Source organism: Dermacentor albipictus, chromosome 5 (assembly GCF_038994185.2).
Source record: "Dermacentor albipictus isolate Rhodes 1998 colony chromosome 5, USDA_Dalb.pri_finalv2, whole genome shotgun sequence".
Taxonomy (NCBI): Eukaryota; Metazoa; Arthropoda; class Arachnida; order Ixodida; family Ixodidae; genus Dermacentor; species Dermacentor albipictus.
The window spans coordinates 123621596-123635161 of NC_091825.1; the positions used below are offsets into that span (position 1 = coordinate 123621596).

At 45.7% G+C, this 13566-nt stretch overlaps 1 protein-coding gene across 1 annotated transcript in view; it reads left to right on the top strand.

The window, feature by feature from the left end:
• LOC139060066 (enoyl-[acyl-carrier-protein] reductase, mitochondrial-like) overlaps positions 1-13566 on the top strand; it is a 437551-nt gene that overhangs the window by 5459 nt on the left and 418526 nt on the right. Inside the window, exon 3 of the mRNA XM_070538852.1 lies at positions 6465-6505. Coding sequence (XP_070394953.1) covers positions 6465-6505 — 41 coding nt within the window. The remainder of the gene's footprint in view (positions 1-6464; positions 6506-13566) is intronic.

Below are 13566 nucleotides of genomic sequence, written 5' to 3' on the forward strand. Positions count from 1 at the left end.
TATGTAATTTTATTTTCAATGGTCTTCGTCAACGACATCACAATCATCATTATCAGCCTATCTTATGCCCTGTATAGTATCCGGTAGAAGAAAAGTTATCGTACTAGCCGAAGAAATACTTCCACTTTTCCGTTTGAGCACATTGGCTTAACCCGTGCCTAATCAAAGCCAACGTACTTCATCGGGAAGCGCGTGTAAAATGCTCTTATACGACTCGATGCCGGGGTTATGGAACCGCTAAGGGGTCTAACTATAAGCATTTCAGTGATAATTCAGGCCCGTCAGGATTGCTAATCGGTCAAGAGCATTTACTCAAGCGACTCGCCCACGTCCTGAAATACGTCCTCCGCTACTCTCTCGATCCTGCCTGTTATCCCACATATACCTGTTATTTGCTCCCCCACTATACTCCCACCCGTCTGCTGACCGCTGTTCAGGTGTCAGCCAACCGCGCTGGACAGTTACAGTGCGGTTAGCGGTAATTGCCTTTCGTTCCGTTCTTTAATATTTAATATTTATTTCTGTTAAATAAACATCCAGTTACTGTTTGTCAAGCGGCAGTTATATGGCGACGTTCGTCCTCAGACCATGCACGACGACAGGGCGAGAAGCTCCCAAATGAACAGCTAATAAAGGCTCGTACAACTACTGCAAAACAAGCAACCCAAGCAAACAAGCAAACCAACCGTCAATTAGAGCCAGCTAATCGCCTGCACACCAAAATGAGCCGAGGCTCATTTTGTCTCCTGTCTTTGGGGCACTGATCATCGTGTGCCCGATGTACGTGTTCTTTGTGTTCAGTGAACGAATGCGTATACAGGTTGTTACACTCCCTCTCCATTAAGGCGGTGTCAACGGCGACTTCAGACCACCTGATTAGAGGGACATGACATCATCGGCAGACAGATTTAAGCGGGACCTCTTGGGTGTTTCGAGGGTGCTCTCGTAATGATGTAGTGTGCTCCGACAATACACCGTGGAGGTCCTTATGATAATTTTTGCGTTCCATGAGGTCCATTTAGATTATTGTACGTTGATATGGGGCACAAAAACAAAAATAAAATCTTTGTTCTACAAAAAAGGATAATTCAATAAGTTGGAAACATTGAACATCTGGGAACCACTTGCAAATCGTTTGAAAGGTTTAGTATAGTTCGGGTTGACAACATTTACTCATACCGTTTGTTGAACACACCCTACTTTTCAAACAGAGAACTCTCGGACTTTATTACAGCCTTATCATGTGTAGAGCGTCGTGTTATTACGGTACCTGCAAGAAAAACTCATAAACGGTCTATACCTCGATTTCGTACAACTTATAAGTATCAAACTTTGGCATACAACGTCCCAACAACACTAAACACATATGAAAACACAACCAATTGCAGTGAAAAAACAGTTACGTTCTTTCTTTTGTTCTATTGTTTGCTAGTAAAAGATTCAATATCTATAAATATCTACTATATATATTGCAAACTACTTGCAAATCAGTCATTGAAAGCATTAATATTTTTTTTTGCATCATTTTCAGTGTATTTGTGTGAGTTAACAATATGTTGTACTATGTGTTGTAACTTGCATATGCATTTTCATGTGCATTGTATTTCAAGTGTACTTGTGTGATTTATGAATATGTTATATTATGCATTCTAATTTGCATGTTTTTCATTTTTGCCTTTGTCACGGCGTATCTTAGTCCTCTACCTGTGCAGCTTGTATAGCCGCTGCCACGTAACGGTCACCTGTGCCCCGTCAAGCCTTCTTCATGGCTTTTAGCCCAGTGAACCTACCAGCATATTGTCTGGTAAATAAACTTGAATTTGAACTTGAATTTGCACCACGGTGTTGCAATGCCTCCCGTAAAAAAAAGATAAATAAACCCGCGTCTGTAACTTCAACCTCCCGACCTCAGCTCCTCGCCATGCCAGCAGCTCTTGGCTGGGTGATGGGTGATGGCGTCGATTCGCTTAGCTAACTTAGTGTGACGCTCCGCTGTAGCGCAGACCAGCTATTAAATCCCCTTAAACTTCGAAGTTTAAGGGGCCTTACCAGCTATACCACCACCTCCCCCCCCTCCCCCCCTCCCTGTCTAGAGACGACCGCTCGGAGTGATGCCCGTCTTGGCGGACCACAACTCTCACTAAGATCACTAACAATATACGTCCGACCTAGCATTTCATTCGTTGTTTCTATAGCAACCACCACTGTAGCGATGACACTTTGTTGCTGAGCTCGAGGACGCGGGTACGACTCCGGCCGTGGAAGCCGCTTTTCGGTGCGGGCGAAATGGAAAGGCTCTCACGTGTACTTAGATTTCGGCGCACGTTGAAGAGCCCCAGGGGGTCAAAGCTAATCCGGAGACACCCACTGACACGTAAAAAAAAACCTGGTTCTGACACGTAACTTTAATTTTAATAATAATTTTATTGTTTTCGTTAGAGCATATGAACGATCGATTATAGAGAAACTATAAAAACGCTGAGTAATTTTGCTTTCCCCTTATATAAACGATCCCTCATATTTAATTGCGCATCTCAACAGAGAGCGTACAAAAGGCACGGAAGCGTCAATACAGAAAACAAAATTTTTATTAGGACATTCTGTAAGGATTGCCCCCATCAAGTAAATGAGCTTCTTCAAGTGGAGCCTGGAGATTTCATTTGATACACTCCATTTCAAAAAACGACAGAGAAAAACAAAATGGCATTCGTTTCACATCTTGTCGTGCAACAACCGATGTAACGCTTCTGAACGCCGATGATTACTGCTTCCTGCTATAACTTAAACAGTAAATAATTGACGCTCTAACGTGTGCGTAATCTTTAATAAACCTGAGCTGGAAGTGATCAAGTGCTTCTCTGTGAAGATTTGTGTATGTGTTTTATTACCTTCCATGTCCTTGCGCGCTGTTGTACGTATACCTCTTTGCATGGCCAACTTCATTGATAAAATCTGCGCCTTATTGAAGAGCATGCAGTGAGTAAGTTATGTGGACTTACAACACAATTTTTATGGTTTTCAACTTTAGATGCCGGTAAAAAACGAGTATAAGTTGTACGAGTCATCACGTTCTCCGTGTGGAACACCCGGACCCATACAAAAAGTTGCACAGAGCTTTATTTCAACTTTTATTTATTTTTCTCGAAATAAATAAATAAATAAATAAATAAATAAATAAATAAATAAATAAATAAATAAATAAATAAATAAATAAAATGTTTATGTCCTTTTCTTACCGAGTTTCCCAAACAGATTGGACAACGTGTTTTAATTTGAAATCTCTTTTTGTAAGTCGAATGAACGTCTGCTGAGTCAGTCAAAAGAAACCTGTGAGCTACATCTTCATTCTCCGAAAAACAGCGGTATTTGCTCTATTCTTCAATAGCATTTCGGATACAAACGCATCGAAAACAAGCAACAGAGCAACTGCTACACAGGAAAGATACGCAAAACACATTCGCATACAAGCATTGCTCACGCTGCCTATACACACGACACCTTTCAGCCAACTTATATATAGCCACGGTGTTTCTATCTACAATGTATATAGTGCCAGTGGGGGCATCTCTTTTCTACGTATGTAGAAAAAGCATGATTGTATGTAGAAAAGCATGATTGTATGTAGAAAAGCATGATTGCATGTTTATAAGTCAGACGCCTCTATACAAGTGCTTGGGGCCTCCGAATTTATTCTTTATACAGGTCAATTCGTTGTAAATGTCGCGCATCGCACAGCTCACAATGGAAGTGGGACCTAATTGTTCCTTCGTTATACCGCTTATTTCGTTGTGGAGGATTTCGTTGTGGAGGCGCTCGACTTGGTATAATCTCCTAGGCAACTCAAGAGCGCACAACCTTAATAAACATAGCAAGTAGGTCTTAATGTAAAACCTCATTATCGTGAATGCCTTTGAATTAGCGACGAGTGAGTAAAATTCCTTTCGATTTTCACATATTGAGGGTGATATATAACTGCTCAATTAAAATTGTATCGAGTAAGCTCATTTGTCTGTCTTAACTCTAATTAAACATGTATGAATATGAGTCAATTGATACTTTCCAAATGTTAGTCAATTAAATGCGCATCGAGTACAAGTCAGTTGAAGCTTTCTTAACTTTGATCAATTAAATTCCTGTACAGTGTGATCAACTGACACTTTCTTAACGTTAGCCAATTAAATTTCGACTGAGTGTACTCATTAGAAATTGACGTTCAATATATTTCTATAGACTCGTATACTGTATGTGATGCTCAGGCAATCGAAAATCAATGTGCATTTTCTTGGGGGAAGTTTCGAAACCGACCGCCTGCCCTGCCTGGCGACTCTTCGTCCCGAAGCCATCGCTGCAGAGGGCGACGAAGGCACCGTGCTATATACAGATATTTTCAGGACAACCGACCTGCATGAACGGCTTTAGCCTGAATTTGGTGTTCACTGCGGTGCACGTGATCCTGTGCCGTGTTTGTTTGTGGGGGATCGTGACTTCGGGCTGATTTCCCACGCACGTGCTAGATTTGATGCTAGAGGTCTTGCGAATCCGCTCGTATTTGAAACGTAATATTTTGCTCGCAGGTTGCCCAATATAAATGCGCTATCTACAGGAACAAAACTTTTTGCATGGTCTAAATTTTTATTTTCTGTTGGCTGTTAATGTGAAGAGTAAGCGCATCATCGCGATGTAACGTTAGGCGTACGTACGCCTGTGCTTGACCATGCGATATTGTGTATACACACGGAATCTGGTATATAATTGCTACCAAAGATCTACGTTTTAGCCCTCGAAGTACCGTGATCATGTATACTGTGGTATAAAGGTTATAGACAGCTAGGGATAGAGTGCCTCAGAAAGGCTGGCACCTTATACCGATTTAGAACCTTTATACCACAGTACAAGTGCTACACCATTTGTCAACCCCCTTCTTGATTTTGGTGATCATGTATAGTAAGTCGAGCACTTTGGCTATCTGTGTTGCTTTCGTGTCACTCATTCGGATCGCAGTATATAGCAATACCCAAAAGGTATTATTTTTTATTTGTGGCACACATGCATCGCTATTCGAAAAGGCTCTGAAGTGTCTGAAGAGAACAGGCAACAACCGTGATGGTCTTCGTGCTGCGCACAATCTTTCATCTTGGAAATTGTGTCCACAAAGTCACATTCGAGCTGAAAAAGAAAGAAAAAAATGAGTGTAAGAACACTCACACATGCAGAGCGACACGACATATTCCGTCCGCTCCAAGAATGATACAAGGTTGGTAGCACGAGCACACACACGCAAATGAAAGATTGAATGAAACAAAAATGAGATAAAAAAGAGGGCAGGAACGAACGTACATACGGTAGAACGTCGTACCTATATATACGACTAATGCACTTTCGTCTATGAGAGTCCCCATGCAGATTGTCGATAATGTGAAAAAAGACGCGATGTAAGAAATCTTGGGTCACGCCGCCGCATATCACGTCTGTGCACGCTCAACGTGTAGTTCTAGATAAGCAACCTCTGTCATCGAGAAGGACATATAGAAGGAACGTTTGTAGCCACATTTTTTCTTTCAATAAATGTTCAAGCATGGTCCTCTTCGGGAAAGCCATTTCAACGCAAGAAGAGGTCTTTAAGAGCGATGTGCTCTCTTGAGGCGGACGATAAGTTCATGGCCATGAAGTTCGCGGAGACTTTCTTCATTCGATATTAGCCGTACGTCACCTTTGATATACACATTACATCACCTTTGATACACGTCTTACATAACCTGTGGTACAGGCCTTACGTCACGGAAAGGCGGTGTTCACGTAAAATTACAAAATATATGGAATGGCGTTTGATATATTTTGTAACTTTACGTGAAGTACTTTTCCATGTAGGTTAGGTTAGTGGAATATATTTACGAAAAATTTCGACTTATAGTTGTGCAACCTCTAAGTGTAACGGGATCAAGAGAAATTAGAAATGTTAGAAATTTTATGCACAAATGAAGTTATATTGTTTCGAATCGAAGTGGTCGGTCCGAAATAGGTATTTCCGAACCGGCCACTTCAGTTAGCATGGAAGTAGAGCATAGGCAGGGAAAAGAAAGAAAGATGAGGGACACGTCGCCCCATCTTTCCTCCTCTGTTGTGTCAATCTGAAAGCCAAGGTTGGACGATTTCTGCGCGTTAGTTCGGAAGTGTAAAAAAATGATGGTAGGCTGGTAGGGCGCGAAACGTAAACCGGCTTCACCATCACCACCACAAACAACAACAACTACGACAAAAAGAGCTAATGAAGATCGCTGTGTCACAAGGGGGACATTCTGAACATGCGCTTCAAGTACCTGACGTGTTGTGCTTCCTGGACACATAGGAGTCGAAATCATCAGTGCAAACCCCCATTTACAAATATTTTTGTCTAAATAAATGGTAGTTAAGTTTTCTTTACTCTCATGACTTAATGTTTGCCCTTTTTCTTTCTTGTTACCTAGATTGGTTATTGTCGAAGACTGGTATTATGGACGATATTTTGGTAAGTGGAAGCGTCCGTGTGTGTGTGTGTGTGTGTCTGTGTGTGTGTGTGTGTGTGTGTGTGTGTGTGTGTGTGTGTGTGTGTGTGTGTGTGTGTGTCTGTGTGTGTGTGTGTCTGTGTGTGTGTGTGTGGCTGTGTGTGTGTGGCTGTGTGTGTGTGGCTGTGTGTGTGTAGCTGTGTGTGTGTAGCTGTGTATTTTGCAGCTGTTCGATACATGCAGCGCTATCTGAAAGTTCATTTGGCTGGGCATGTGTTTTTGTGAGTGAGAAAGAAAAGTTATATATACGTACACAGTACCACTTTCTTTCTCAACGTACATGCACCCAATTTCGGTTGCTTATAAATCCATGTTGTAGACATCCAAGATAACCACAACCCATGCCCTTTGACAACGAGTGGTACTTAAATAGGCACTGGGTTACTCAACCGATGTCTGTCTGTACTCAGTTTGCTTGAGACAGCGGAGCAGCGCCTGCAAAACGCATGTGAACCAAAAATTTCGCACGCTCCCAATTACTCGGTCTTTTAAAGCCCCACTGCGTCTGTTTTACTGTTTCTATAGTCGTGCATTCGAGATGCACTCACCCTTACACCCGCACTCACTGGGAGTCATAGTGTAGTCATCTTTCCGGGTGCAAGAAAAGCGTTTTTGTTGCACTTTATCTAAGAAGTGCGCACCGGGGCATTTTATATTTTATTTGTGACCACCTCCTGGCGCGCAGTTTTGTGGTTTCGGGCGCTTTATTCCTAAGACCCACCCACTGACGAAAAGCAGGCTCCCTGTTTACGTCCTCCTTTGACTAGCACACAGCATCGATGCAGCTTCCCAGGGGGCTATTAAACGGTGGGTGACTTCACCGCAGGGTTTCAGTTTCGGTGGATAAAGAAAGAGTGCGAAGGTTAGTAGAAGAGGGAAAGAGAGGTCCTCTAAGAAGTGTTTCGCTTAGGACCTACCGCACTGTCTTCTTTCCATTTCCCTTTTCTTTTTCTTTTCCTCATATGCCGCTTCTTTCGTGAAGAGAAGGAAGGGAGAAAAAAAAAAGAAAGAACTAACACTGCAGTCGAAATAAACACAATGTCGTCATGCGCTCGACTCGTGTGAGCAAACTCAACGGGGGCCAAACATGTGAGTCGCGGCTTCGGCATCCCACAGCTAACCTGCCACACTGTGTTGTACCTTTGTTTCTTTATTTGTACGAGGCCTCTGCGAGACGCTGACCAGCGTGGCCAGTCCGATGCGAACGCTATGGGGAAGGGCGGAAGGCACTCTACAGCTCCGTGCAAACACAGTTTCGCATGCCACCCGCATGCGTCGCGTCTCCCATGCCGCGACGACCTCCCGCAATTCGCAACAATGACCAAATTTACGACAAGGCTGTCACCGACTTGAGCCGGTCTTCGATGGGTGCCGATAAAGCGAGGCCATAGCTTGCTTTGTAGCAAGGTCAGTTTCCTTCCCATTTTGTCGTCGTCGTCGTCACTGTTGTTGTTGTTCAGCGAAGCTGTGGAGTGGCATGACGATACGACTGCTATGGTAGCATAACGGATAGAACGGACGGATGCAGCAAGCCCAGTATCGAGTGTTTAACCATGGTCGGAGTAAATCGCTGTCATGTAATGGCTCATCTAGTCACTCACACGGCTGTAAACCCCACAGAGAGAGACAATGAGATGGACATAGAGAGAGAGAGAGAGAGAGAGAGAGAGAGAGAGAGAGAGAGAGAGAGAGAGAGAGAGAGAGAGAGAGACTTTAATAAGAGTGCATGGATGATGTTAGCCTAGCAAAACGTCTCGCATACTACTCCACGTAATCAGGTTCACAGGGTAACATAAAGATAAGTTGGAGAGAAGAAAGAATAAAACAAGTGACTATCATAGCGTCACCTACAGTAAAACAGTGGTTGCTCAATATAAAGGTAACGGAATCAGCAGCGATTGTACGAAGTTACTATCTTTCATTTCAACGCAGGCAGACTGCAGGTTTGCGAGTTTTCATGTCAGTATAGAACCATGTTGTGCTCTTCACCACCTCCTTTCCTTTTTTTTCTCCTTTCCAATCTATATGGAACAATCTTGATCAGAGATATAACTTTAATGCGCATTCGCGTTCAGCTGACTACTCCAAAAAAGAAAGAAAGAAAATACAACACACATACACCCAGCTGGCTCGCCGATCAGAGATCATGAATTTTAGTGGGGACCATTTCGCTTTCCCCCTAACGACTCCCCTTCGGCCGAGGTGATTAATGGTGCCATAGAGAACCGCATCGCAGCGCGACGACAGCTATTGGACGCGCGATAAAAACCGGGTCAAGTATATGGGCAGCTCCCTCCCGAGGTATGCCCACCTTGCCCGTGGTGGTGTGAAGCGGTCTGTGTAAAGTGGCCGTTGGCGCTTGCCCGTCTCGCGGTCCCTACACACACACAGCGCCGGTCGTTTGCTTCGTGCCGCGCTCGCGAGAACCTCGAAGTCTTTATAGGATTGCGAATGACGCGAAGATTGACGGTGTACACATACGAAACGGTTTTGCGGGCAGCCAGCTATATAGCCGTCGTATGCGGGCTTTGGTGAGCGAGACCTTTGGCTCCGTAACGGCGAGGAAACATATAACGAGGTGAAAATAAGGGTTGCGCGCACGGTTGATGTGTACGGGGGCGTATAGTGTGAGCTGTTAAATTGGTTCGGTTACTGTGACAGGTTTAACTTCACATTTAGGTTGTAGTTTGGTGGGTGAGAAACAGCTCGAAGAAAAGTAAGGGTACTATAGCCGTTTCCATTTTATGAAACAACACTGATTGCACTGCATGCCCCCAAAGGGAATGACTGTTAGATCCATGCGTTTGCTTGCAATAATAATAATAATAATAATAATAATAATAATAATAATAATAATAATAATAATAATAATAATAATAATAATAATAATAATAATAATAATAATAATAATAATGATGATGATGATGATGATGATGATGATGATGAAAGCAGCGGAGAGAGAAACAGTAATAAATAACTGATGGCATGATCACGCGACCATGTAGGAAGTTATCCTGAGACAAAAAAGAGGAAGAAGGAGAACATCGCAGTGGTAAGGAAAGAGAAAGACGACAAAACTTTGGCAAGCTATAGGTACTCAACGTCAACATCAACTACGACGTTTCAACAGCGCCTCTTGAGGCACACACAAAAAAAGAATAAAGAAGGGCGACCTAAATTGCGCATGCTATCTTTGTCACGTCTTTAAACTTTGGAGGAAGCTGATCATACGTTTTGTATTAAGTTTTTATTCTGCTGCACGTCCATTGGATCTCTCGGACGGGCAACTTGAAGTATCGTAGACATGAGAGCTAGTCCTGGCTGGCATGTTCCTGCTTGCGGCGTTCGTGCTTGTATACTGACGAGTTTTTAATTCATGAGCCCCACCATAGTGGAGTGTTATATGAAAATGTCTTTCCTTTCTTCAATTTTCAGCGCAATCTTTCAAATTGTGATTAAAGTAACTTCAATACTTGCGGATTGACCACAGTAGAAGTTTGAACGCAGCGCAAAACAAAGCTTGATAACAGCCCATTGTGCTGTTACTCGGAAGTTTCCGTGAAGTAGTTATAGATATAACGACCTCGGAAACATACGACGATCCACTGCACGGCGAGAGCATGCAGCCATGTCACATAATCCTCTGTCTGCGCTTCTGCCTGCAACAGCACTTGCACAGGGACTCTTGTGTGACGTGCTTTCTTCATCCCCTCTGCACCCGTTCTTCTTTCTACGCAGTCACACGCTCCTTCATTACTGGTTTGAGTGATACGCAGCCGAGTTCCGTACTTTTTTGAGCATGTATACACGTACGTACGTCTGTAGTTTAGCGTCTGATCTTTTTTTTTTTAAGTGCGGGTCTGAACTTTATAAGCTATGAGCAGACCTGCCCGTTCTTCTTCTTTATTGCACCGTTTCCTCTCCCCTGCAGCGCTGAGTCGCTGGCTGACGGAATATGCCTCAGGTCGACCTCTCTGCCCATTTATTTTCATTAAATTTTTATTTCTCTAGCTCTCCAGAGTTTGGCCTTTGAATCTCAGAAAAAATGATACCACTAAACACTAGCTGCGCTATTTGCGATGGGGTCATCAATGGTGGAGTTCGTCACTGGCTCATGTTCACGGCTGCCTTTAAAACGCAACGCTGAATGTCCAAATAAACATGAGTGTGCAGTTGAAGAAAGAAAGAAAGAAAGAAAGAAAGAAAGAAAGAAAGAAAGAAAGAAAGAAAGAAAGAAAGAAAGAAAGAAAGAAAGAATCCATCCTACATCGAGATTCTGTAGAAACGAGTATCTGTAACTTCACCGTGGTACCTTGGTTGTCATATTGTGCGAGCCTATCACTCGAGGTGTGAGGAGTAAGACCAGAAACTTTCTCCGGGCCTCTCCTAAGGTCGCAGACGCCTGCTGACGAAACAAGTTGTGCATGCATGCGACTACGAAATTTAAATTACCTTGCAGCGGTTCCCAGTGTAATGATCCGGAGAAAGGGCACGCGCTCTGAATGGTAATTATTGAGCAGAGTATATGACCTGGTTATACTTTTACGACCTGTTTTTTAGGTACTGTAATGGTTAACCATTAGACAGACTATCCTGCGGTCATTAGAATAGCTTTGTTAATAGCACACTGCAGCTGCCTCTGTCTGTGCATACCTTTCTTCCCACCATCCATATGCATTTATTCGCAACAGCGATACAAGTAGCCTAACCTGGCCGTGACATACCGCCGAAGTAGGACAGGATGCGTGCATGAAAGGCTCGTAATATGAGTGAGGAGTGAATATATTATCCTTGAACATTTGATAGCATAACAGTGAGTTAGAAAACTGAAAAAGTCGGAGCAAAATTGCAGGCATCTGGTGGGTTAAGATTCAGTGGAATGTCAGCCATGGCGGCTTCACGCTTTCGTATTCGTCGCGACCGCTGGACTCTTTAGCGCGGACAGCATCTGTGCGTCTCGGGCGAGTGTATCTGGATCAGACTGCTCCACAATGCAGCGAGCTCGGTGCAGAACATTAAAGTCTCTTCCATTTGCCTGACTCTTTCAATCACCGCCTCGAGCACTGCACAGTATATGGTTACTCTTAAACGCACCAGTCCTTCGGTTACCAGCTGGACAATCTTGGCAAGGCATTTTCCTTAGATATACAGCACCTAACGTTGAACGGTGCTTCAGTGCGCCACTGAGATTCTGCGTCTCTTTCCATTGTCGCATCGGCGCACCGCTGTGAAGCGCATACCACGTGTCCCAGCTAACATTAGCCATGTTGTTGAAAGAAAAAAAAAAGTTAATATACGGTGCAAGATACAATTTTAAGACCGTCGGTGTTTGGTCGTGAGAAATCTGACGAACGAGCACCGCAAGTCTTATAATCGTATTCGCACCATGATTTTTAAATCCTTTTTTTTTCTTTCTTTCTGTCTTTGAACAGCTAGGCTAACGTTAGCCGGGACACGCGGTAAACCGAGACACACTGTATAAACGGAGCGACTAAAGGGCATGGTGTATACAAGAGGTGCGCCGTCGTCTACGACCGCACCCTTTCTGTTCTCCGTTGGCTCCGCTAACAGCAGATCGCATTTGCGTCGCGATACTCTTGGCCAGCTGGGTTTCGAAAAGGGACGAAGCTGTCCGCCGCAGGCGCAAGTTTCGCTCGGCCCGCCGGAGGGGGCAGCCGCGTCACGCACACCCTTGAAGCGGGAGCGCGGCGGCGCGAGAAGAGCGCCCGTCCGCCCCCGCACCGCTTGCAGAGCAGCGGCATAGCGTTCGCCGAGGACGTCGGCCCGCGCTGTGTAGACAGGCGTCGTCGCTTCTCCTCCCGTCTTGCCTTGAGCGCCGCGCCGGCCGTCTCTCGGCCGCCGTTGCGCCACGTCGGGTCGCTCGCTCCCTCAGCAGCACATTGAAAAAGGGAGAGGGCGAAAAGGCATCCGCCGCGCACCTTGAGCCGCGCTCGTGACTCAAAACGGCTCGCCGCTCTGCGTGGCAGCAGCACAGCCTTGCCGAAGCCGTGCCGTACAGGCATCCGCCGCTGATCTGCGATACGCTTGTTAGGGGAAACAAACAAAAATAAAAATACCAAGACCCCGCAGCGCGAGTTGTAGGGCCCCACGACGGCGCTCTGCGCCGTTCGACAATGGACCCGTCGTAATGGTTACATCTGCGGCTCTGCCACGGCGGCGGCGGCGGCGCTGGACCCGACCGGGACCGGCTCCCGCCCACGCCAGGGCTCGATCTCTGACCCCGCCGGGTCACGCGGGGTGGCGCGATGTGGATCTCCCCTCTTTTCGCGAGCCTCCACGAACGCGGGCGCCTGCTCCTCCCTCTCGGCCACTATACTCGCTCGCAGGCCCCCGAGGTCTCCCCGCCAACGGTCGCCGGGCCACCGATGCGGACGACGCGGTCGCCTGCAGACTTGTCGTGGACGCTGCCAGCCGCCGCGCCGACGCAGAGACGCGTCGTCATGTATGCGTCTCTTAACCGCGAGCCGCGCAGGACACGCACGAGAAGCAGGCGAGCGCCTCGTGGGAAAAAAGGAAGAAGCCCGAGCGTGTTTTGTCCATTCGCCCGCCCGCAGCTTGTATAACGTTAGCCGGCCACTGAAGGCGCCGGGAGGGAAATGCGAGTAGGAAATGGACAGCCCTCCCCACAGGCCTGTACCTCATTCTTGCTCATCCTTCTCCTTATCTTCTTTTCTTCGTGGCCACGAATGCGCGTCCACCGCCCTAGCTACAGGCGTGCATACGCGCGCGTAAGTACACATCGACGTGTGAAGCCATTCCCATCCCGATTCTCTTTCCTGCGCACTTTTCTTTTTTTTCTTCTCATGACCGTAATCTTTCCCGGTTGTTTCTCCACTCGTTCGCGAGGCAGGCCCGTAAGCGTAGAGGAGGAGGAGGATATACGCCGCTGCCTCACGAGACAGAGGCTGCGATTGTTTGCCAAGCAAGTTGCGCTGCTGTGTATAGCTTCGCTATTGTGTCAAAGTGGCACCCACCAGAGGGCAGAGCGTGCAGCATACACCCC